We start from the raw sequence: 22,671 nt of genomic DNA, 5'->3' as shown, positions 1-22,671 counted from the left end.
TCGCAGAAATCTTTCCTGTAAGTCTTCTGGATAATAATTAAAGGCTCCCAATAGTATAACCTAAACTATTAGAGTTGCCCTCTATCAATTCATGTTTAGTATTTCTAACTCATTCTGATTATTTTGGTCAGCTTGAATACATGTCAATTTAACCCAGAGAATATATTTGCCAGTTTATGGTGGTAATACTCCTTATTTCCCCAGATTATGAATTATTAACAGAAAATGACATGTTACTGAATATGAAGATAGGTGCCCTAGGGTTTTCTGGTGCTTTTGAAGACCAAGACCCTACACAGTTTGAAGAGAGACACTTGAAATTTCTACAGCAACTTGGCAAGGTAAGATGTCAGAAGTTTTTTTAGAAAAGGTATAATGATCATAAAGAACATTTTATTTAGGAAAAAAAAAATAAGGCTTTAGCAATTCTCTGAAGTTCACTTTCCACAAAATTTTAAGGAGTTTTTGCAGAAAAAAGGTTTAGTTGTCATGTATTGGAGAGATGCTCTATTAAGTCAACAACTATCTTACCAAAGAATTTCTCAGAACCTTTAACATATAATGTTCATTGAACATCTTCAAGAGGATGACAAATTAGGCAATATTTCCCCAATTGATGTGACCATGGGACTCTTTCTTGGTAGAGGGTATTTTAGTCATGAAATAGAGAAAGGAACAATTAAGCCTTCCTACCCACCCTTTTTTAGTCATCTCAGGGAGAAATAATTAATCTGATTATTCAGTCTAGATGTTGAATGGACCATGTTCACTAGCAAGCCAGAGACTGTTTCTGCTAAAAGGTCACACAGTCATGCATTGCCTACATATTTTAAGTAAGACCAGGAAAGGCGTAGTTATTAGCAGGTTCGATTGTAGTGGTAAGCTCTCTTTCTTCCTCAAAGCTTGCTAGTATAGGGTTCTTATACTATGTGATTTGTGAACTGGATTTTGGTCTAGCCACATTAGGCCTCATTTGGGTATTTATGTTAAGTATTGTCTTAGCTGTATTAATACTTTGCTGTTGTTCATTGTTTGTAAAATATTCTCAGAAATGATTCAAGGAATTTAGTGATGGCAAAAAAAAAGTTCCAGGTATTTAAGTGCATTAGTTATCTATGGATGTATAAAAAATTGCTCTAAAACTTAACAGCTACAAAAAACAAACACTTACAATCACCTAGTTTAGGTGAATCAGGAGTCTGGGAGCAATTTAACTGGATGATTCTAGCTCAAGATCTTTCATAAGCCTGCAGTCAAGGTATTATCTAGGCCTTGCAGTCACACCTGAAGACTGCACTAGGGATTTTCTTCTAAGCTTACTCATATGGCTATTGACAGAACTCAGAACTTACTTCCAAGCCCACTTACTTAGGCCTCTCCGCAGGGCTACTTCACAACAGCAAACACCCAAAGTAGAAGCCATGGTCTTTTATAACTTTATCTCAGGAATGGCATCTCATCACTCCTGCAACATTCTATTCATAATAAATGAGTTTATAAATGTAGCTTATCCTCAAGGGAATTAAAAAGAGGACAAATGTGAGAAGGTAGGTGACACTGGGAGATATCTTAGAGGCTGCCACTTACACTGGTTGACTTTGGCCATAATTCTCTATTGATAGTATCAATTTCTTAGTAGTATGCAGTGTGTCTAAAATTTAGTAGGCCTTTTAGTTGTAATCTCCCATTTAAAAAAAGTTTATCTACTGACATGTCATAGAAAGTGTTTCCTTAAACAGTGTGGGAAATGATGCTTTAGACTTATGAGTGACCTTTTCATTTCACAATGAGAAAAATTAAGGTCCAGAGATGTTAAGTAACTTGTCTACAGTCTAACAGATAGATATTAGCAGATCTGAGACCAGAACCTTCCCCTATTCTACTTCCATGCTATTTTTACTATCTCACATGTATATTTGATTTTGTTTATGTGAGAATGCTTCAGTTGCATATCTTTTTCTATTATCTTTTTGGGGCAAATCAAATAATGTTAAGACATAAGAAAAATATATATATATTTTAAATTCCCACTCAGGGATCATAATACAAGCAATAAATTGTTTACGGAAAAGGCAGAAATTAGTGTAATTTGACATATTAATATGTTTATTGTCAAATACATCTTCATTTATTGTTATCTATATGGAAATATTTTCATGAACAAAAACACTAGTCATTAGATTAGTAATCATAGTCACTAGTCACAAAATCGTGAAAAACTGAGAAATTATTTTCTCTCTGATTTCTGAACTATCCACTTAATTTTTCTTATCCTTAGATCCAGCCTTTAATGTGTATTATATCTCCCAGAAGGTTTTTCTGGTAGACTATAGAGAAAGTTTTAGAAAATAAAATCCAGTTTATTTGAAGTAAAAAAGGGCGACCTATAATGAAATTTCATTATCGTCTATTGATAAAGATATTTTTAATAAGCTCTTTAATTTTCTTCTTATACTTTTTTACTTATACTCAGTTTTATACAGACCTAAATATATGAAAATTTGTATGATTAAGACCTTTTTCTGGAAAAAAAAAAGATAAAGTTTCAAATTCGAAGATCCAAAGTGAAAACCATCCTTCACTGTTAGACTCAGAACTTTTAAACCAGTAGATGAAAATCTAAAGGGAAGTCTAGGAACTAAACATCTGTAAGGGTCTGAATTACTTTCAGTTTAGTTTTTTACCCTGAAATGATGTGGTTTTAGTATACAAATATTTGAGGCCCTACTAAGTGCCAGGTGCTCCACTGGTCACTGTGGATAGGTGATATAGCTATTGCCTCTAAAGAGTTGACAGCTTAGTTGGAGGAGGTGGATAGCAAACTAAAATTATAGAAGAGTGTGGTCAGTATATCCTCTACTTTAAATTTCACACTGATCACAGTTTCTAAGATATAATAAGGTGAAAATTGGTGTAAGTGTTAATACTATAATTATTGTGTATATTTATGAACTCTTAATATTGAGATATCATACAGTTTCCTAATTATAAACTGCTTTTTCATGTATGAACATGAATTCATATAAAATTATGTGAATATGAAGTCATGTGAAATTCTATGGACATTCTATGAATTTTATAAACATACATAATTTTGGTTATTACTTCTAATGAATTTTTAAAAGGTAGGGTGCAACAGTGTATTGTTATTCAGTACTTGGTTGGGATTTATTTAGAATTACCCAGAAAGTAATCTTAAGTTCTTGCAGTAAATTATAGTGAACTTATCTGTACAAGAATATTATAAAATTATTTTCAGGAATATTATCTGTCATTATGAGGTTATGTTTCTGTTTTTAGAGAATTTCTTATTCTTTATGATTACTCCAAAATCTCATTAATTTGTACTTAACTAATTCAATATTTGCAATAGCTCAAACTCAGATTTAAGTACATATGTAAATTACATTCTTAAAATGTGCTTTTATAAAAGAATTAATATTCAGATGTATAAACCATGTAAGGAAATGTAACACATTCTTACTGGTCATAACACATTCATAACACGTTCATAATGGTCATATCTTTGAAAAAGTAACTAAGTTAATATCCTTCAGTATTCAGTAACTACCTTATGATTTAGTGTCCACTTATTCAGAATACTCTTTTATCTAGTTTAACTTTCTGAATTTTTCATTAGGGGTGCGGGAGGGCAGGTGGAGAGGGAGGAAAAAGGGGATTGAAGGGTATTATGATTAGTTCACATGGTGTTGAGGGATCCCGGGGAAGACAGTGTAGGACAGAGAAGACAAATGGTGACTCTGTGGCATTTTAGTGCACTGATTGACAGTGACTGCAATGGGGTATGGCGAGGGGACTCAATAATATGGGTGAATGTAGTAACCACATTGTTTTTCTTATGAAACCTTCATAACAGTGTATATCAATTATACCTTAATAAAATAAATAAAAATGAAAAAGCAGCACACTGAATAGGAGTAAATATTTGTAAATCATGTATCTGATAAGAGGCTAATGTCCAAGATACATTTAAAAACTCATACAACTCAATAGCAAGAAAAAAGTCCAATATAAAAAATGAGCAGATTTGAATAGACATTTTTCCAAAGATGACACACAAGACAGCCAACAGATACATAAAAAAGTGTTTGACATCACATGACATCACGAATCATCAGGAAAATGTGAATCAAAACCACAATGAGACATCACCTCACAACCTGTCAGAAAGACTGTAACAAAAAGACAGCAAGGGCTGGTAAGGTTGCGTAGAAAAGGAAACCCTTTTGCACTGTTGATGGGCATGTAAATTGATACAGCCATTGTGGAAAACAGTATGGAGGTTCCTCAAAAAAAAAAAAAATAATAATGAATATTTGAACTTCCTTAAAATCTAATAATAGTTTCGTCTGTCTCATGTACCTTAATAGATAGTTAATCAATACTGTGTATTTCTCTGTTATCCAGGCAGTTCTTTTTTAAATAATGTATATTGGTGGTAAAGACTAATTTAGGGGCAGAAATGAATTTGGAAGTATAAATTAGGAGGTAATGGAGTAGCTCTAACAGTCACACACACTTCACCTTAAGCTTTCAACTAGTCTTTGAAAATGAATGTTCCAGACAACAAAGTGTGCACCTTCATTAATTATTGGCTCCTTTAAAAACAAAGATATTTTAATTTCAAATTAGTGAAGAACTTTTAATGATTGTAGAATAATGATAATGAGATGAAATAATTAGTAATATTAAAGAATAAATTAAAGCGTTCTAAAACTAGACAAAAATCTATTTTTATAGTAATACAACAAATCTTGTAAGTTTGCTTTTTAAAAAAGCAGACCTTCCCTTACCCTCAATTATGTCTGTAAAATATACATCTCTCCCCTATATCACCAGTTTTCTCTTCTAAAAACAACCAAAAATATATATCATTTCACTTTTAAACTGTCTTTAGTATCTTATCCTAAGCATATTCCTGAATAAAAGGTAAATAGAAATTATTATTGATGTTTAATCTTTTCTTAAATAGTAAGGGCCATATTAGCATTATGTGTGGCATTAAGATTTCCTAAAGTGTCTCCAGCTGACATTGATTCCTCTTTTCTGAAAGCTTATAGCACTTACTGCATCTTCCACACAATTTAGTTTTTGATCAGTCTTTCGTTGTTTATTAGAGCTTGGTTTTTATTTGTTTTTGTTTTCTAACTTAAACATTTCTTTAGCCCCCTAACATATTACTAGAACACAAAGTCACATACTAAAGTGAAACAATGGATATAATTATTATAATTTAGCTATATATACTGGTATCTAAGAAACAGACATAACAAAGAATCAAAACATCACAAATTTAAACTGAGGAGGAAAGATCAAACTAAATTACAAAGTATTTTTTCTTCCTTAAAGTAACTTTTTTTCTAGTTATGAAAGTGATAATACATTTATTGTAGAGATGGGAAATACAGATACATTTCCTTCATTCTAGTCTTTGCACACATACACACAAACACCCTGTTTCAAAAGTGACATCATTCTATATATATTAATTTTCTGTCTTGCTATTTTTCATTTATTATAATTGTCTCATTATTAGTATTATTTTGAAACATTTTTAAAATTTAATGTACTATATATTTCATTTACAGCATTCCCTATTATTGCAACTGAGTTATTTCCCTTTTGATTTTTAGTTTTTACATAGTTCTTTGAGTTTAAAATTATTTTAAACATAAATTGACGAGACTGTAAGGAAAGCATTTTCAAAATGTATTTATAACCAAATGATTTCTCAGTAATTTAGCTTGTAGGAAATTAAAGGAAAATGGTATGGTCTTTAGTCAGTTGTTGATACTTTAACATGGATATTTCTAGCTGCATTTGATACCATAATATTATTTCTATATTTTTTAAACCAGAAGAAATAATGGTATATTTTAGTTTAATACTCATAAAAAGAGCTAAGAAAATATTATGAAACCTGTCTTCTGCTACTTTAATTCCCAAATGAGTGCCTTTGTTTTCTTCCTTTATTCTCCTGCCTACATATACTTCTATTCTTTAACTCTTCACCTTAATTAAAATCTAGCTTTTTTGAAATTCTCTATTCCCTCTTCCTCCATGATATAGATCTGGGATATAGAGATCTGGACCTTGCTGCTACCACTTTCAAACTATCAGCATCATTTATAGTCCCCTGTGAATATGACTGTTATTCTCTCCTATTCTCATCTTTGATTGGTCAATGTCTTGGTCAATGCCACACATTCTTTGAGTACTTTCAGTACTCATTATTTTCATCTTCACCATTATTTTGGACACCCTTTCAATACCTTTAAAAATTCCTCAACCTGTCTACCTCAAATCTATGTCTATATTGAGTTCATTTTGAACTCTAATACCTTATAATCATTTTACTTGTGAAATTTCAGACTTTGTAACCCCCCTACCTATAATTTTGTATCTTTTGATTCTTCTCAAAACATAAATCCTTCTTTTTGATACCTTTGCTGTTGCTTCTTCTTAAAGGTTGTTAGCTGCCTTGTAGATTGAGCTTTCTCCTTTCCTACCTTGGGCAGATCTCTTGGTAGACCATTTAAACTCTGCTTTCACTGGTATTCACAGTTATATCTCTTTCTTGATTGCATGTTTTATTTTCCCTGCCATTTCTTTGTACAATGATAATACAACTCTGACTTTTTTTTCCTACTTGTGTTTCTATCTCTCAAAAATTATAAGAAAAAAAATCATATATATATGTTTATTATCTCCATTGCAAATTGGTTTCTAACATTGGCTGTCATTTAAGAGTCTTTTATTGGTAGTTCTTTTATGCTCCCTTACTTGATTTCTTCTCTGGTGCCTACTCCAAATGCTTATAGACACTTTTTGTTTTCTACCCTAAAACTATCTCTTCATTCTTACCGTTTGCCTTCACCTACTTCTTCCAAAAGAAAATAGAGGCATTCCAAATTAAAACAGTGAGGTTGACTTGTACCTATCAAATTGATAAAGATTTAGAAAAATTGCAATGGCCAGTTTTGGCAGAGGTATGATAAAATTGACAGTTTTTGCAGTACTTAGAACATAAATTACTAACTCAAGAGAGCTCTGCTGCAGCATGTATCAAGGGCCTTTGAAATATCCATATCCTTTGAATAGCTAATTCCACTTTTAAGAATGTATCCTTAATAGAGATGTACACAGATATCTGGGTATCATTGAAATAACATGAATATATTAATATTTTTGATTTCTCTTTAAGTTATACATTTGTTTCCAACTTTAAAATTCATGCATTTATCAGACAGTATACAATAATTAAAAATCTATTTTCAAGGAATATATAATGGCACTGAAAAATAATTTAATGGACACAGTGTTAAGTAAGTAGGAAAAAATAATATAAAGCTTTATTATTTCTCACTTTTGCTTTAAGTATGTTTGGGATAATTTTTTACAACAACAATATGAGACATATTTTATTATTTTCCATTTTAAGGAGGAGAAACAGATATCAGAGGGAAGTGACTTGCCCAAGGTCCCAAAGAGAGGAAGTGGTGGACCAAAATTCTAGCTCCAATCAGTCTGTCCCAGGTCTTACCCATGTTGCTGTGCAGCCCATTTAATTAGAGATTTAACTTTGAGCTTACATATGGCCTAGTTGACTACATGTATATAACTGAAAACATATTCACTTAGAATCTTATAGTTCAAAGACTACACTGTTTTATTCTTTAAGAGTGCAGTAATATTCAAAAATACTAATTTAATGAATGCCCCAAACTTATACTTAATTTTAAATGTAATATATTCATTTATCAATTCTTAAGTAAATCCCAGGTAAAAAGAGAGTGTATTTCTTTAAAGACTGACTTAAAAAAAAATACAGGAACATCCCCATAGAATAGAAATTTCTTACTTTCTTGAGCAAATAAATTGGACGTTGTATTAGTTTACTCAGGCTGCTATAACAAAATACCATAGACTGGGTGGCTTAAATAACAGACATTTGTTTCTCATAGTTCTTGAGGCTGGAAAATCTGAGAAAAAGGTTCAGGCCTGGTTTGATTTCTGGTGAAAATTCTCCTCTTGGTTTGCATATGGCCACCTTCTTCCTGTGTCCTCACATGGCGGAGAGCACTGGTGTCTCCTCTTCATAAAAAGGCACCAGCCCTATCCTATTAAGGCTTTACCCTTATGACCTCATTTAAACCATTATCACCTCTTCACAGGCTTTATCTTCAAATACACTCACATTTGGGCTTAGGGTTTTATCATATGAATTTGGGGGGAACATAGATATTCAGCCCATAATAGACCCTTATTCCATCCAGCTCCATATCAAGGGTATATTGTGAAGAAATGCCTGGAAGTTAGTGAAAGAAATTTAGCAATGCCTTGACTCTGGCTTGTCCCTTGGCCTGTCTTAATAATTAATGTTCATGATTTGTTTGAATGCCATTTTGAACTTTCTATTTCAGCCTATAATTCCTTTTAAAAAGATTAAACATATAGGTTTACTACCTACCTGTTGAACTATTATTTCCTTTTCTTGTTCTGAAAGTTGCCTTGCCTAATGTAAGCTTAGAGATATGCCTGCCAATTCTAGCTACTGAAATTGCCTGTATAATTAGAATTTATTATTCATTTGTCTAGGAAACTTTAGATTTCTATTCTAATATGATGTGTTGTTTAGGGTAATTTTGGGAGTGTGGAGATGTGCCGGTATGACCCTCTACAAGACAACACTGGGGAGGTGGTGGCTGTAAAAAAGCTCCAACACAGTACTGAAGAGCACCTCAGAGACTTTGAAAGGGAAATTGAAATCCTTAAATCTTTGCAGCATGACAACATTGTAAAGTACAAGGGAGTATGCTACAGTGCTGGTATGTTTCCCATTGAAACTATTTTAAACTCAAGGCATGTCTTTGGCATCCTGAGTAATAGGAACATATAATGTCTCAAGATCTGGACTTACAATATGTCAGTGCCCAGAGAGAAAAGCGTCTTCCACTACTGGAGATGGTACTTGGTGACTGTGGGCTCTAACTACAGGAAGTTTTTGTCTACTTGGTTAGTCATTCTCTTCATGTGGGTGGAGGTTACCATTCTTCCTTAAGCTTACCAAGAGAATATCCTTTTAAAGAAAAATTGTCTTTGCTCACATTTTCTGTGATAATATTTTTTAAATTAGATGCTTTTTCATTATAGACGAGGAAAAAGAAGTTCTCATCAGCTTATTTTGGTTTGCATAAAGGGTTTCAGAACACTAAAACAATTATTTTTAAAGTTTCTTTTAAAAAACTTTTGATTCAGAAGACCTCTGTTCCTAACTACTATGTCACCTTTAATTTATAATCAAGTTTTATCATCTTAGACTCTATCCTTAAGTCATTTATGTATGGTTGTTTTCTAATATTTCATTAGTAAAATATGGCAAAGTAAAACATGTTCCCATTTGTATGTTAAAAGGCCGGCGTAATCTAAGATTAATTATGGAATATTTACCATATGGAAGTTTGCGAGACTATCTCCAAAAACATAAGGAACGGATAGATCATAACAAACTTCTGCAGTACACATCTCAGATATGCAAGGTACTTAATATCCTGGCTGTTTGTTGTAGATGAAGAGAACATGTTGAGGTAATTGTTAAGAAATCCTTTGGAGCTTTTCTTAGCTAACTCAAGGATTATATAGAGGTAAGACCATTTAAATTGTTTGTGTTATAATACTATCTAAAAGAAAAATTTTATTTTATCCATAGGGTATGGAGTATCTTGGTACAAAAAGGTATATCCATAGGGATCTGGCAACAAGGAATATATTGGTGGAGAATGAAAACAGAGTTAAAATTGGGGATTTTGGGTTAACTAAAGTCTTGCCACAAGACAAAGAATACTACAAAGTGAAAGAACCTGGTGAAAGTCCTATATTCTGGTGAGTTTATATTAGCACAATAAAGTGAAATTTTGGAGCACAAGCTTCAAACTTAATTTTTACTATTAATAGTTTGTCATTTATATATTTACAATAATACAGAAACTTTATCATATGCTTACTTAGGGCTAGATGCATTTCATGAATTATCTCATTTAATCTTTATAATCACCCTTGGAGAATATGTACTGTCTCCATTTTAAGAATAAAGGAACTGAGATGTGACATTTTAAATAGCTTGCTCAAGGTTCCATGGTCAAAAAATGGTAGAACCTAGGATTCAAGTCCAGGTAGTCTGATTCCAGAGTTTGTGCTTTGAAGCTTCCTTACTCATGATGGTGCTTTAATCTGGATTGACTGAATATTTTATATGTTATAGAAATTTGAAACAAAAGGTAATTTTTGATCTTCAGTTAGAATTGTGAATTGTGAGGAGCATACAAACCTAGATTTTTATGCAGTATACATTGTTTGCGGTGATTTGTGCTTTGATGCAAAGTTTTCTCTTTTTATACCTTAGTTCATAAAAGGTTTATGCATAGCTCATAAAAGTTCATCCTTAGGGATGAATTGGTAAAATTATATTCAAATGTTTTGGTTTGGGATGCATTACAAAATGACTTTAATTCTGGTTTATTCATCTCTGGAAATAGCTATTAAGATTATGTGGTTTGAATCATATTTGTGTTAAGAGATGGGTTTTGTTTACTTGAGTTAAGTGTTTTTTTCACATTTTGGGTTTCCAACTCAAAAATTAGAATTACTAATATAAACAATGTAACTGTCAATTTATAAATATTTTTCTGGGATTCATTGGAAATATTAGAAATATATAAATTATTTAGCTACTGCTTTTCATAAATCAAAGATCATATGTTAATTATCTTCATTTTATTTTTTATCTGTAAATTTTTCAACTAATCCCAGCTATTGTTGCAAATTATTAGTCTGGAAGAAAGTTAGGTAAGAAAGCACCAATGATTTAGAACAAATACATTATTTCCACAGAATAGTAATTTATCCTGGCATTGTGAGTGTGTTTTAAAGAAGACTCCTTATCTCTTAAAGATATATACTGACATAATTATGGTTGAACTATTTTCATGTCTGGAAATCACTTCACATAAATCCAGTGGGTTGGAGGTGAGGTGTAGTAGATTTAACAAGGCAGGCAATGAATTTAGATAAGAGACAGGTACGTGGTTGTTCATTTGTGTATGTTTAAAATATTTCATAATAAAAACACTTATAGAAATACTTATCTTGATTCATTTAAATCCTAATTTGTAAAGAGCAGCCTATTTTTTAGTTCTTAGAAGGTACTTTGCACTTAACCCAGGTGTTACCTTTAGAGACAAAAATAAAATTTTGGATTTTATCTTTGCGTAGTGGAGATTCCTACCACCCTCAGGTGCATTGATTCACGAGGAGGACACATAGGATTCATTACAGGGAAAAGATATAAGGCAAAATCAGAGAAGGGAAAAGGCATCTGAGGCAAAGCCTGGAGGAAATGAAGCACAAGCTTCCAACTCTCCTCTCCCAGTAAAGTTATGTGGGTCACTTTTAATTATCCCAGCAGTAATTGTGCACCATGTGTGAAATGTCATCTACTATAGAAGCTCATGAGAGACTCAATGCCCAAGGTTTTTATTGGGACTAGTCATGTAGGCACTCTGCCTGGCACATAGCAAAATTCTAGACTGAAGGAAAGCAAGTGTAGTGTTCAGTATAAACCATATTGTTTGCTGATAGTTGAGGCACAGTGAGCCGCTCCTAACATCTAGGGAATTGTGGAAGCCCTCCTGAAATCTGAGTTCCCAGGTACCATCAAGTATCAACATTGCAAGCAAGCCTTTTTGAGAATGGCAGCCTATTATGCTATGTCAGGCAAGCTATGTTAACTCTTCTCTGCACACCTTTTTTTTTTAATCCAATGATATGCAGGTAAAAATAAAAGTTGACACCTCAAGTAATTGTGTTTTAAATGCTTTCCACATCACAGGTATGCTCCAGAGTCACTCACAGAGAGCAAGTTTTCTGTAGCCTCAGATGTTTGGAGCTTTGGAGTGGTTCTGTATGAGCTTTTCACATATATTGAGAAGAGTAAAAGTCCACCAGCGGTTAGTGTGCTTTTTGTTTACTTTCAACTCTTTTTTAACATGAGAAAAGCTTTTTCCAATGAATAATAGTAAGGTTAGGGCTCATTTCAGAGTCTTTTGTTGCTTATTTGTAAGACAACATGTTACAAAATAACCCTAAACTTACTCATTAAATTAACTTGAATTTCTAAGAAGGGAGGATTGGAATACTATTTAGTATATTCTCTAAAAGTATTTTTGGTAAATCTAATAAACTCATTAATTCTAGGAATTATTGAAACCCTTTTTTAAAGTAATTTTTTCCTGTTCATTGTAGTTTTTTTTCATAGGGAAGTATGAAAAAGAAAATAAGAATCATCCCTAATTCAGTGACTCAGAAATAACCACTTTAATATTATGTATGTTTTCTTCCAGACTTCTTTTAATTTTATATGTAAAAGTGAAATTTTATTAAAAAATATTTCTTTTATGAAATGAAGTTCAGACCATACAGTTTGCTTTCCTGCTTTTTCATTAGGTTTTATAGCATGGATATTTTCCTATATTAGTAAATATTCAATGCAGTATTTTTTTCTAACTTGTAGTAGCATTTCATCGTAAGGATATACTTTCTGGACAATTATTTTCAATTTTTCAGTCTTTAAGTAACATTTCACTGAACATAGTGAATATCCTTAAACTTAAATATTTATTTATCTCTGTCACCTTAGAATAAAAGTTTAATTATAGGGGAAAGGTTATGAATTCTTTTAAAAGTTTTTGTTTTCTTCAAAATGCTTTCTAGGAATGATGTACAAGATTACATTCTCAATAGCAATGCACAGGCTGTACATTTCATCATTTGATGGTATCAACCATTATGTTTTCATGCAGTTCTGCCAAATTGATAGGAGAGAAGTTGTATCTATTTGATTTTAATTACATTTCTCCTGTTAGTGTGATTGAACACATATTTGTTGGGTATTTGGGGTATGTGTATACATGCAATGTTGCCTCACATGCTTTGCCAGTTTATAAGAGCTCTCTATACTTAAATAAATGACCGATTATTGTAAACATTTCTGTAGCTTACAGTTCAGACTCTCAATTTTATGAATTTTTAGCATGAGTGTTTCCTCCCCCACTGCTTTTATGCTTAAATATTGATTCTATCTTTCTTTTTATATTCATTTTTTTGTATATCCTCTTTTATGTTCAACTTTTTATTTCAGCTGAAATGTAGTATGTTGTATTAAAACAACAACCAAAAAACCTAAGTAAATAATACGTTTTGAGTTCACTGTTTTTGGGCGCTCCTCAGAGATTTGTGTTGAGTGTATTATAGTTATGGGCATGGCAGTTTCCACATTCAGCCATCTTTTCTGAAATATGACTAAAAAGGAACATTTTGATTGTTCAAGTATGTTTTTAAAAGGTTTCAAACATATAAGAAAACATATACTGAATTTTTCCCATTTACTAGAAGAAGTTGAGAAAGAATTTTGCTTCAAATTAAATGTATCCAAAAAATCTCATTGAAAAGTGGGTTTGTGTTTCAGGAATTTATGCGTATGATTGGCAATGACAAACAAGGACAGATGATTGTGTTTCATTTGATAGAACTCCTGAAGAATAACGGAAGATTACCAAGACCAGACGGGTGCCCAGATGAGGTAACAAAATATTTTTTATCCACAGTCATTTTCTTTCTTTTTTAACCCAAGGATTTCAGGTCATTTTATAAAATTTGATTTGCTGAACTTTTATGTAAAAGACATACTCATATGACTGTAGATTCTAGGCATAGCTATGACACATGCCTGTGTAGGAAAATTGTGGGCTCTGAATGCATGTCTTCCACCAATTAAAAGATGGCACTTTATGTTCATTGTAATTTTGGTTTATTTTCTTTTATAGATTTATGTGATTATGACAGAATGCTGGAACAATAATGTAAATCAGCGCCCCTCTTTCAGAGATCTAGCTCTTCGAGTTGATCAAATAAGGGACACCATGGCTGGATGAAAGAAATGAACTTAACTCTGAGACCAAATATACTTGCAGAAGAAAGTTTTGTATTTCACATTGCTGTGAACTATTATTGCTGTGAACTATTATTATGTATGTCATGATGCTAGCCAACAAAGATTTGGAAATACCTGTTGAAAACTTCAAAGTTCAGTGAGTTTTTCTCATTGAGAGCACCAGTAAAAGACATTGATGAAAAGTCCTTAACAAAGCATTTTGTAAAAAATTTCATGAACCTGATCAATTAGTTAATATCACCTTTCTTTGGCACAAGAAAAATAATGTTTTTTTCAACTCAGAACTTTGAGAGATGAAAAAATTGTAAATTTTGTAGTGTTAAAGATGCACAGAATACATATGTACAGTTTTTACCACAGTGAATGTGTACCTTGGCATCTTGTGTGATGTTTTATACAAGGGCTGGCATTCATTAATAATGTTTTCTAATTTTTCCATAGTTGATCTATAATAACTTCACTATATAAATTAAGATGCTTGGATAATTGAATAAGCACTTTTGTGTCCTTGTTAACCTATGCCACTAGCCAGCAATATAAGCAGATGTACATCTTTAGCTTGTAGCTTTATGTACTGTAAATATTTTAAAAAGCAAAGGGAACAAATGTTTAATTTCATTTGTATAGGAAATTTCCCTGGCTCTAAAGAACACATTTTTGAAATGGAACAAGTTTACAAAGGTGTAAAACAATCTATTTTCTTATTTGTCTCCCTTTCATCTGTTTGTGGTGAGGATGTTTTTTAAATAGAACTCTCTCAAATTTTTTTAAGGCTACAGTGAATAGTTTTCTTTTAAAACTTTGAGATTACGAATGCCAGGAATATGTCATCCCTTGAGCTGTTGGCCGCCAATAAGATTCTTCAATCCCTGGGACCTATGGTCATGCATTAAATTCAAGCATAAGCCATAAAATAGTTTTTCAGATGTATATGCTTATTAATAAGACACATAGTGGAGCAGGATGTTTTTACCTAAAGACTATATATTTTAGGAGTTTCCGAAGTCTCTATTGCAGTCATAGAAGAGATTTCCTTTTGTTTGAGATTCTTACATGCAAGGGAAATATGAGAATAAATTGGTGAAAAAGTATGTTTGTTAACTTTATTGAAGAATGCCAGTAGAAAAATTCATAATGTATGCCTTTTAGAAAAATGAGAGTATACATATTTCCCCTAAGTGTAGAGGGCTGTTTGTTGTCATTATTTGTTTCAGTGCTGCTCCTCTTTAGGGGTGTGCGTGGTGTGTGTTACACAAAGCTTAAAATACTTGATATTTTGGTTAAAAGAAAATTATTTATTTTCAATAACGTGCTATTTTTTAAATTTGTACATAAGACTTTTGATTATCTTTCTAGTTTTTGGAGATGGTTTTAAAATACAGATTATATAAGAAAAAATGCCTCACACATAAAATTTGAGATTTTTTTGTTTGAAAGGGAGGAAAGAGGAGAAATACTTTTTGCATTAAATTTAAAGCATTTTTGTAGTTACTGAGTGCAGAAGTCATCTAAAATGGTAGTATATTGATTTTAAAGGATTTTTAGTAGATGTTTTGGTGAACATTGAGTATAATTTTTATTTAATTTGTAAAGATTCCTCAGTGATCTTTATATGTAATGCAATTAATAGGTCTTCCATTCTGTTACTTTTCAAGTCAAAAGTAGCATATTATAAAATATGCTTGATTTCAGATTTTTGTACTAAAACTTAAGTACTTAAAAATAGTTTAAGAATTTATAATTTTTTGTTTGGAAAAACAAGGATATTAACTGTGTATTTTTAAAACAATATTATTTTTAATGTTTCAGTTTTTAGTTTTAAAAAATACTATACAAACATCCTTAAGTTAGAATGAGATGGCTATCTGTAAAATTTTAAGTTTTCAAGAGAATTATTCATTGAGGGTTTGTGATGTTTTGGATTTTGATTCTGGCCAGACATAAATAGAAATTAATCCTGCAGCTGTTTAGATTGTTCTTCACAAGACACAGGTAAGTAATTATTGTATAAGTTAATATATAGTTGATAGCAATCAACTTATACAATAAAGTAATTATTGTATAAGCCAAAATGTTTCTTCAAATTAGTATCTTTAGAAATGAAGGTAAGGATTTTTTTAGAATTCTATAATACTGTAAATATTCTAGTATATTTAAGTTATATAATCTTGATATAAATAATTCCCTACATTCATGGCCACTTGGTTTGAGAAATAGTCATGTTTTCATGTTGTTTTTTTTATATGCTGCCATTAGCAATATAATTTACTGTGGAAGAGTGCTTTCTTATAACACAATACTTCTATTGTAAAGTCAAGTGAAATTTTATCACAACTATAACTTCTGATATTTAAATTTTGTTTAACCAGTTTTATTATGGAGTAGACATTAGAAAATACCTACAGTTCTATACATGGGAGGCCATTCTCCATGGGATGGCATTAAGGGGCCAGTTTATTGAAACTGTTGTTTTCTTCACTGTGCTTTTAGTATGTTCACAAAATTGAAATATTGATGTAATAAATATTCAGAAGTATTTTTCTTTTGTATTTTCACCTAACCAAGGAAGTGGAGGTACATACACTGGTTTAGGGATGTGCAGAGAGAAGCCTTTTATAATTGTACACTTGTCTTTTGACTTTTTAAGAAATCCTAAGATTGCTATCAACTACTGTGTGTCCTTCATGAACACTGATGTATCCCAGTTTAGTTATTTAAATTATTTCTAATGAAAGTCTAATTTTCCAGCCTAACTAATTAAAAATTGTTTAGTTTGCTATATTAGAATAAATAGGAAGTATAAGTCAACAGGATTATCTAAACAAAGACCAGGTTATATGAGATAACATTCATTTTATTTAAGAAAAAAAGTCAGTATGAATAATAGAAAATACTTTTTGTGTTTACAGCCAGATTTGGGTTGGTTGTAGTTACTTTCCAGACCACTAGCTGCTAAATGTTCATGATGCTGACAGTAACATTAGAAAGAATTGAGAATGACAGAGAAGAGAATTTAAAAACTTTAATCAGTAGCTCATGTAATATGCATATTATATAGTCTTTTTTCATTTGAACCAAATTCTTAGTAAAAATGCAGATTATGTACCTAAATATGAAAATATTTTGTAATCTCATCAATCTTGTTTTATTATAATTTATTTTCCTTTAAGATAAATTAATTTCTATTGTGCTTCTGCCAGATAGCATTGCTTAGATGGTGCAGGCCTAAATATTGTTCATTTTCAATCTTAAAATGTATAAGGAAAAGCCTTCTCTCTAAATGAAATACCAATCTTTATTAATATGGTTTTAAAAGTTGTTTATAATCATTATTTCATTATAAGGTCTTTTTTTACATAGAAAATTATTTAACATCTTATTTTTTTAATTATTTGTAACAGATGTATAAAATGAGAGAGTAAAGAGTTTGAGAATCTCTGTCCCTGTTATCTATATTCTTAGATATTGTGAATAGTTTTGATTTTAATAACTGTACTATCAACACTCCTATAGATGCTATTTATTAGGGTCAAGCAAGTCAGCTTTGATCAGTATGAGCAGACAGAAACATAGCTTTTGGATATGACTATTAGTAAGTGACATTAATAAACAGAATAAGGTGCTAAGGGAAAAAAATAGACAACAGGCAACTGAGAAGGCAAATTATTAGTTGCAGATGATAATACATGATCAGAACAAGTACTAAAAACACACAAAAACAAGTAGAAAGATTTGTTGATGATTCATCCTTTTAAGCATAGTTGTATACATAGATGAAAATATTTAGGTACTTTTCAAGAAAATAAGATAACTGAAGAGTATTTAAAAAAAATTTAGAGTCTCAAATGCTTGGAATATATAGGAATCTGCATTTTCTAATAGCATGTAGTATGAGATTGAGTCATAATTTATTTACTGAAATTAAAAATTATAAATTAAAGAAATCATACTAAAGAAAATGGAAACAAAATGAGGAATATAAATCTAACATTTAAGGTGCTCAGTTGTGAAAATATCTACTTGTAATTGTCTTTTCAATTTTGACTACTTGAAATATACATATGATACTTTCTTCCTCGCATAATACTTTTGTTGAAGGTTGCTGTAATAATGAATCTTTATAGCTATCCAAAATTTTAAGTATATTAAAGTTTATTATTTTATGTCCTTAATAACATTGAAGACCCCTCAATTTTTGGTTGGGGTAAAAGTATAATGAAAGTTTTTTGCAGAATCAAAGACTTCATCTTGATTCATAAGAAGAAATAACTGAATTCTCTAATCATACTAATTAAAATACTTTACATTTGCATAACCAAAGTGTCTGATCACCTATCTGCAAGCTGCAGGTGGCCCAGAGCTAAATGACAAATCAGAAGTGGTTTGTGTTAAATGACTACTTAGTACTGTTCAGAGAGCATTTTAAAAATAAAATAATAGTCATAATTTCCCATAAATACTGCCAGAACATTTTTTCTTTCTAAAAAATGTTTTCAATTCTTGTTTCTATCAGTAATTTTGAGGGTAGTATGAATATCCTGGTACCAGTTCACTTCCTTCCTGACTAGTTTTATAATAGTATATTGCAGTGGTCGAACAGTAATTGTTGATGAGTAAAGATACACAAAAAAACTGAAACTGAATCTTACTTTCTTATTGAAGGACTTCAAAAACTGTTCAAGTTAAGTTCTAGAACTATGAGTATAACATTATAACTCCTTGAGGCAGCCCATTTATTTCCAATACTATCACAGAGTTAGAAATTTCCAAAAACTTAGACTACTGTATAGACCAATTTTTGTCCTGGAAATGGCTTTCTAACATCTTGAATTTATTTTATTTTAGGATTACTATAATAAATATGGAAGGTTATAGAGGATGGATAACACAATCAAATGCCAAAAATACTTTGGCTCTAATAATAACCTAGGACATTTTCTTACAGTTACGTTAACTTGGCCACTTAACAAACTCTTTAGTAGAGCCCTTTCTTCTCTCTCTCTTAAAAAACAACAAAAAAAAGAAATCTTCATTGCATACTACTTCAGATCTTCCTGCTTATACATTCATCTATCAATACTGACAGTGCAGCTACCTACAACTCTTGTTGCATCAGGTAATTTATATTAATGGTTGTAATAGTGAAGGCATTACCTCTTAAGTATACTGATAAAATTCTAAAATGCATTCACATATTGAAAATAAAGAATGGTAGATAAGCCAACTATGGATATAGGTGAAGGAATCCTGGATTTTTTTTTTAATCCTGGATAATTTATATGAGGGTGGTCCAGCATACACTCCATCTTGATTATTCTATGTATACTTGAATGTATATTCTGCTGTTGGTGGAGGAGTTGTAAATAAAAATAAAATGCATAAATATATTTATAAGCAAGATAGATACATTGAAAACCCTTGGAGGTACAAAGCATGATAAAATAGATTATTAGAAACAATTATCAAGATTTTAGATGGTATAATGAAAAATATTTGCACTGAAGCAAGGATATTTACAATTCTGGCTGATCATGAGTTTGTAGTGTAAAAGTTCTTCATCAAAGCAATCAGAACTTAAGAAGCTAGATTCTAAATTGGATTACAGATTTTGGATGCCCACATGACAGAAATTGACTTAATGTAAAACTCAGTTGAAAAAGTAAGCAGTGGCAATAATCTCGTTAAAAGTACATGAATAAAAAAGATAATTGTTTAATAAAAATGTATTATGTGGTTTATAATAGATGTAGAAATAAAAGATACAAGTAGAAAAGACAGGAAGGGGAATTAAAGTATATGTTGAAAAGGTCTTAAACTGCATGTGAAGTGATATAATATTATTTGAAGGTAATATGTGATAATGATGTATATTGTAAACCCTAGAACAACTGCTAAATATCAAAATTAAAAATTAACAGAAACATTTTATCTCTTCTAAGTAACCAATAAAAGAGATAAAATTCAACCCAATAGAATGCAATAAGAAAAGGAACAGAGATCAGATGTGATACATTAAAAATAGCAGGAGTGTAGACTTAAACCCAAATCATACCGATAATTAATCAATGATCTAAACACTTCAAATAAAAGGCATATACTTCCAAACTCAATGAAAAAGCAAAACCAACTATATGCTTTTTACAAGGAACTAATTTGAAATATAAATATTAAGATGGGTTAAAAATAAAAGGGTAGAAAACTATATGATGGAAAAATCACAAGAAAGTTGGAATGGCTATATCAGATATATTACCAATGATAAAGGGAGATATAATAATCAAAGGATCAATTCATCAGGAAGACATGGCATACACCTAGTAATAGAATTGTGAAATACATGAAGCATAAATAAATAATCAAAAAGGACAAATAAACAAATGCATAGTTATAGACATTTAAACACTTTCACTAACAGAACAAGAAGATGGCAAGTAAATATGTAGACCATTAAATGCAACATCCATTTTTAGAACAACTGCAACAGCAGAATATACACTCCTTTCAAATATACCTGAAATAATCAAGATGGAGTATATGCTGGACCAAAACAATTCTCAAGAAGTTTTAAAATATTAAAACAATATTCTCTGTCATCAGTATAATTCAAATTAGAAATCAATAAAAGAAGTATGTCTGGAGGAGGAGCCAAGATGGCGGCATGAGAAGGGCAGCAGAAATCTCCTCCCAAAACCATATATATTTTCAAAAATACAACAAATACAACTATTCCTAAAAGAGAGACCAGAATATACAGTACAACAGTCAGGCTACATCTACATCTGTGAGAACTCAGCACCTCATGAAGGGAGTAAGATACAAGCCATGACTGGGTGGGACTGGAGCACTCCCCCCACCCCAGCCCATTCGTGGGAGGAAAGGAGCTGGAGCGGAAAGAGAGTGGGAGCCCAGGACTGCCAAATACCCAGCCCAAGTCATCTGCACCTGAAGTGCAGACACACAGTGCATGGTGTGCTGGATATTAGGGAAACGGAACAGTAAAACCTGTGAGCGGGTACCCACAGCAGGTGACCCTGGGACAAAAGAAAAGTGAGTGCTTTTTGAAAGTCTTAAAGGGACAGGGGCTCCACAGTGGGATGGAATCGTCCCGGCACACTCGGCCCAGCAGGCTGGGAATCCAAGGGAACTTTGGGTGCACTAACCCCCTGGGCAGCAGTGCAGCTCTGAAGCCCCTCACAGCAATAAACAGCCTCCCATCAATTGCCCCTCTGGTGCGGACCCGCCACAGCAGGGGAGCAGTCTGAGAGTGGCCATGCCCACAGCAGCCACCCAGAGCCTCCGCAGATGCCAGGGCCAGACTCAGAGTCCCTGCTGGTGCGTGGCCATCCAGCACAGACAGAGGAAGTTGGGACAGGGTGTGAAGGGTCACCATTCTCACAGGAGAGCATACACGGCACACCTGCCACTCTCTGCAGGACTTGGGCTGCCTAGAAAGCTGCCCCACCTGTGGTGTCTCAGGAAATAAAACCAGAAACTGTTTCCCAAGTGTGGGTAACCAGCACAGGCAGCAGAGAAGGGCAAGGAGACCAGCAAGCAAGATGGGACTTTGTGCTCCCAGCTGACACATGCGCCAACTGCTTACAACTACCTCTATCGCCATGAAAGGCAGAAGAATTTGATCCAGTCCAGAATTACCCAGACAGCCCCCAAGAGGGAACCTGGGGAGATAGATTTAACCAATCTTCCTGAAAAAGAATTCAAAATAAAGGTCATAACCATGCTTATGGACCTGCAGAGAAATATGCAAGAGCTAAAGGATCAAGTTAGGAGGGAGAATACAGAAATAAAACAATCTCTGGAAGGACATAAGAGTGGAATGGATGAGGTGCAAGAAGCCATTAATGGAATAGAAATCAGAGAACAGGAACGCAGAGAAGCTGATGCAGAGAGAGATAAAAGGATCTCCAGGAATGAAAGAATATTAAGAGAACTGTGTGATCAATCCAAACAAAACAATATTCGCATCATAGAGGTACCAGAAGAAGAACAGAGAGAAAAAGGGATAGAAAGTGTCTTTGAAGAAATAACTGCTGAAAACTTCCTCAAACTGGGGGAGGAAAGAGTCTCTCAGACCATGGAGGCCCACAGAACTCCCAACACCAGGGACCCAAGGAGGACAACACCAAGACACATAGTAATTAAAATGGCAAAGATCAAGGACAAGGACAGAGTATAAAAGGCAGCCAGAGAGAGAAAAAAGGTCACCTACAAAGGAAAACCCATCAGGCTATCATCAGACTTCACAACAGAAATCTTACAGGCCAGAAGAGAATGGCATGATATATTTAATGCAATGAAACAGAAGGGCCTTGATCCAAGAATACTGTATCCAGCACGATTATCATTTAAATATGAAGGAAGGATTAAACAATTCCCAGACAAGCAAAAGTTGAGGGAATTTGCCTCCCACAAACCACCTCTACAGGATATTTTAAAGGGACTGCTCCAGATGGAAGCACTTCTAAGGCTAAATAGATGTCACCAGAGAAAATAAAATCACACCAAAGAAAGCAGATCAACAAAATACTAACTAAAGGCAAAAAGTGAAACCAAGTACCCACAAAAGCAGTCAAAGGAAACACAAAGGAGTACAGAATAAAACACCTAACATAAAGAACAGAGGA

General features: G+C 32.5%; 1 protein-coding gene across 1 annotated transcript in view; it reads left to right on the top strand.

Annotated features, from left to right (window-relative positions):
- The window catches only part of JAK2 (Janus kinase 2), a 146,904-nt gene extending 128,419 nt beyond the window's left edge, over positions 1 to 18,485 (top strand). The window contains exons 19-25 of the mRNA XM_037019023.2: positions 205 to 341; positions 8,660 to 8,849; positions 9,436 to 9,560; positions 9,731 to 9,903; positions 11,909 to 12,026; positions 13,544 to 13,657; positions 13,902 to 18,485. Coding sequence (XP_036874918.1) covers positions 205 to 341; positions 8,660 to 8,849; positions 9,436 to 9,560; positions 9,731 to 9,903; positions 11,909 to 12,026; positions 13,544 to 13,657; positions 13,902 to 14,009 — 965 coding nt within the window. The 3' untranslated portion in view covers positions 14,010 to 18,485. The remainder of the gene's footprint in view (positions 1 to 204; positions 342 to 8,659; positions 8,850 to 9,435; positions 9,561 to 9,730; positions 9,904 to 11,908; positions 12,027 to 13,543; positions 13,658 to 13,901) is intronic.
- The last annotated feature ends 4,186 nt before the right edge of the window (positions 18,486 to 22,671 follow it).

This window comes from Manis javanica, chromosome 2 (genome assembly GCF_040802235.1).
Source record: "Manis javanica isolate MJ-LG chromosome 2, MJ_LKY, whole genome shotgun sequence".
NCBI classification, from domain to species: Eukaryota; Metazoa; Chordata; class Mammalia; order Pholidota; family Manidae; genus Manis; species Manis javanica.
Note: the sequence above shows the minus strand (reverse complement) of the source record. Positions and strands in the feature narration are given on the sequence as shown.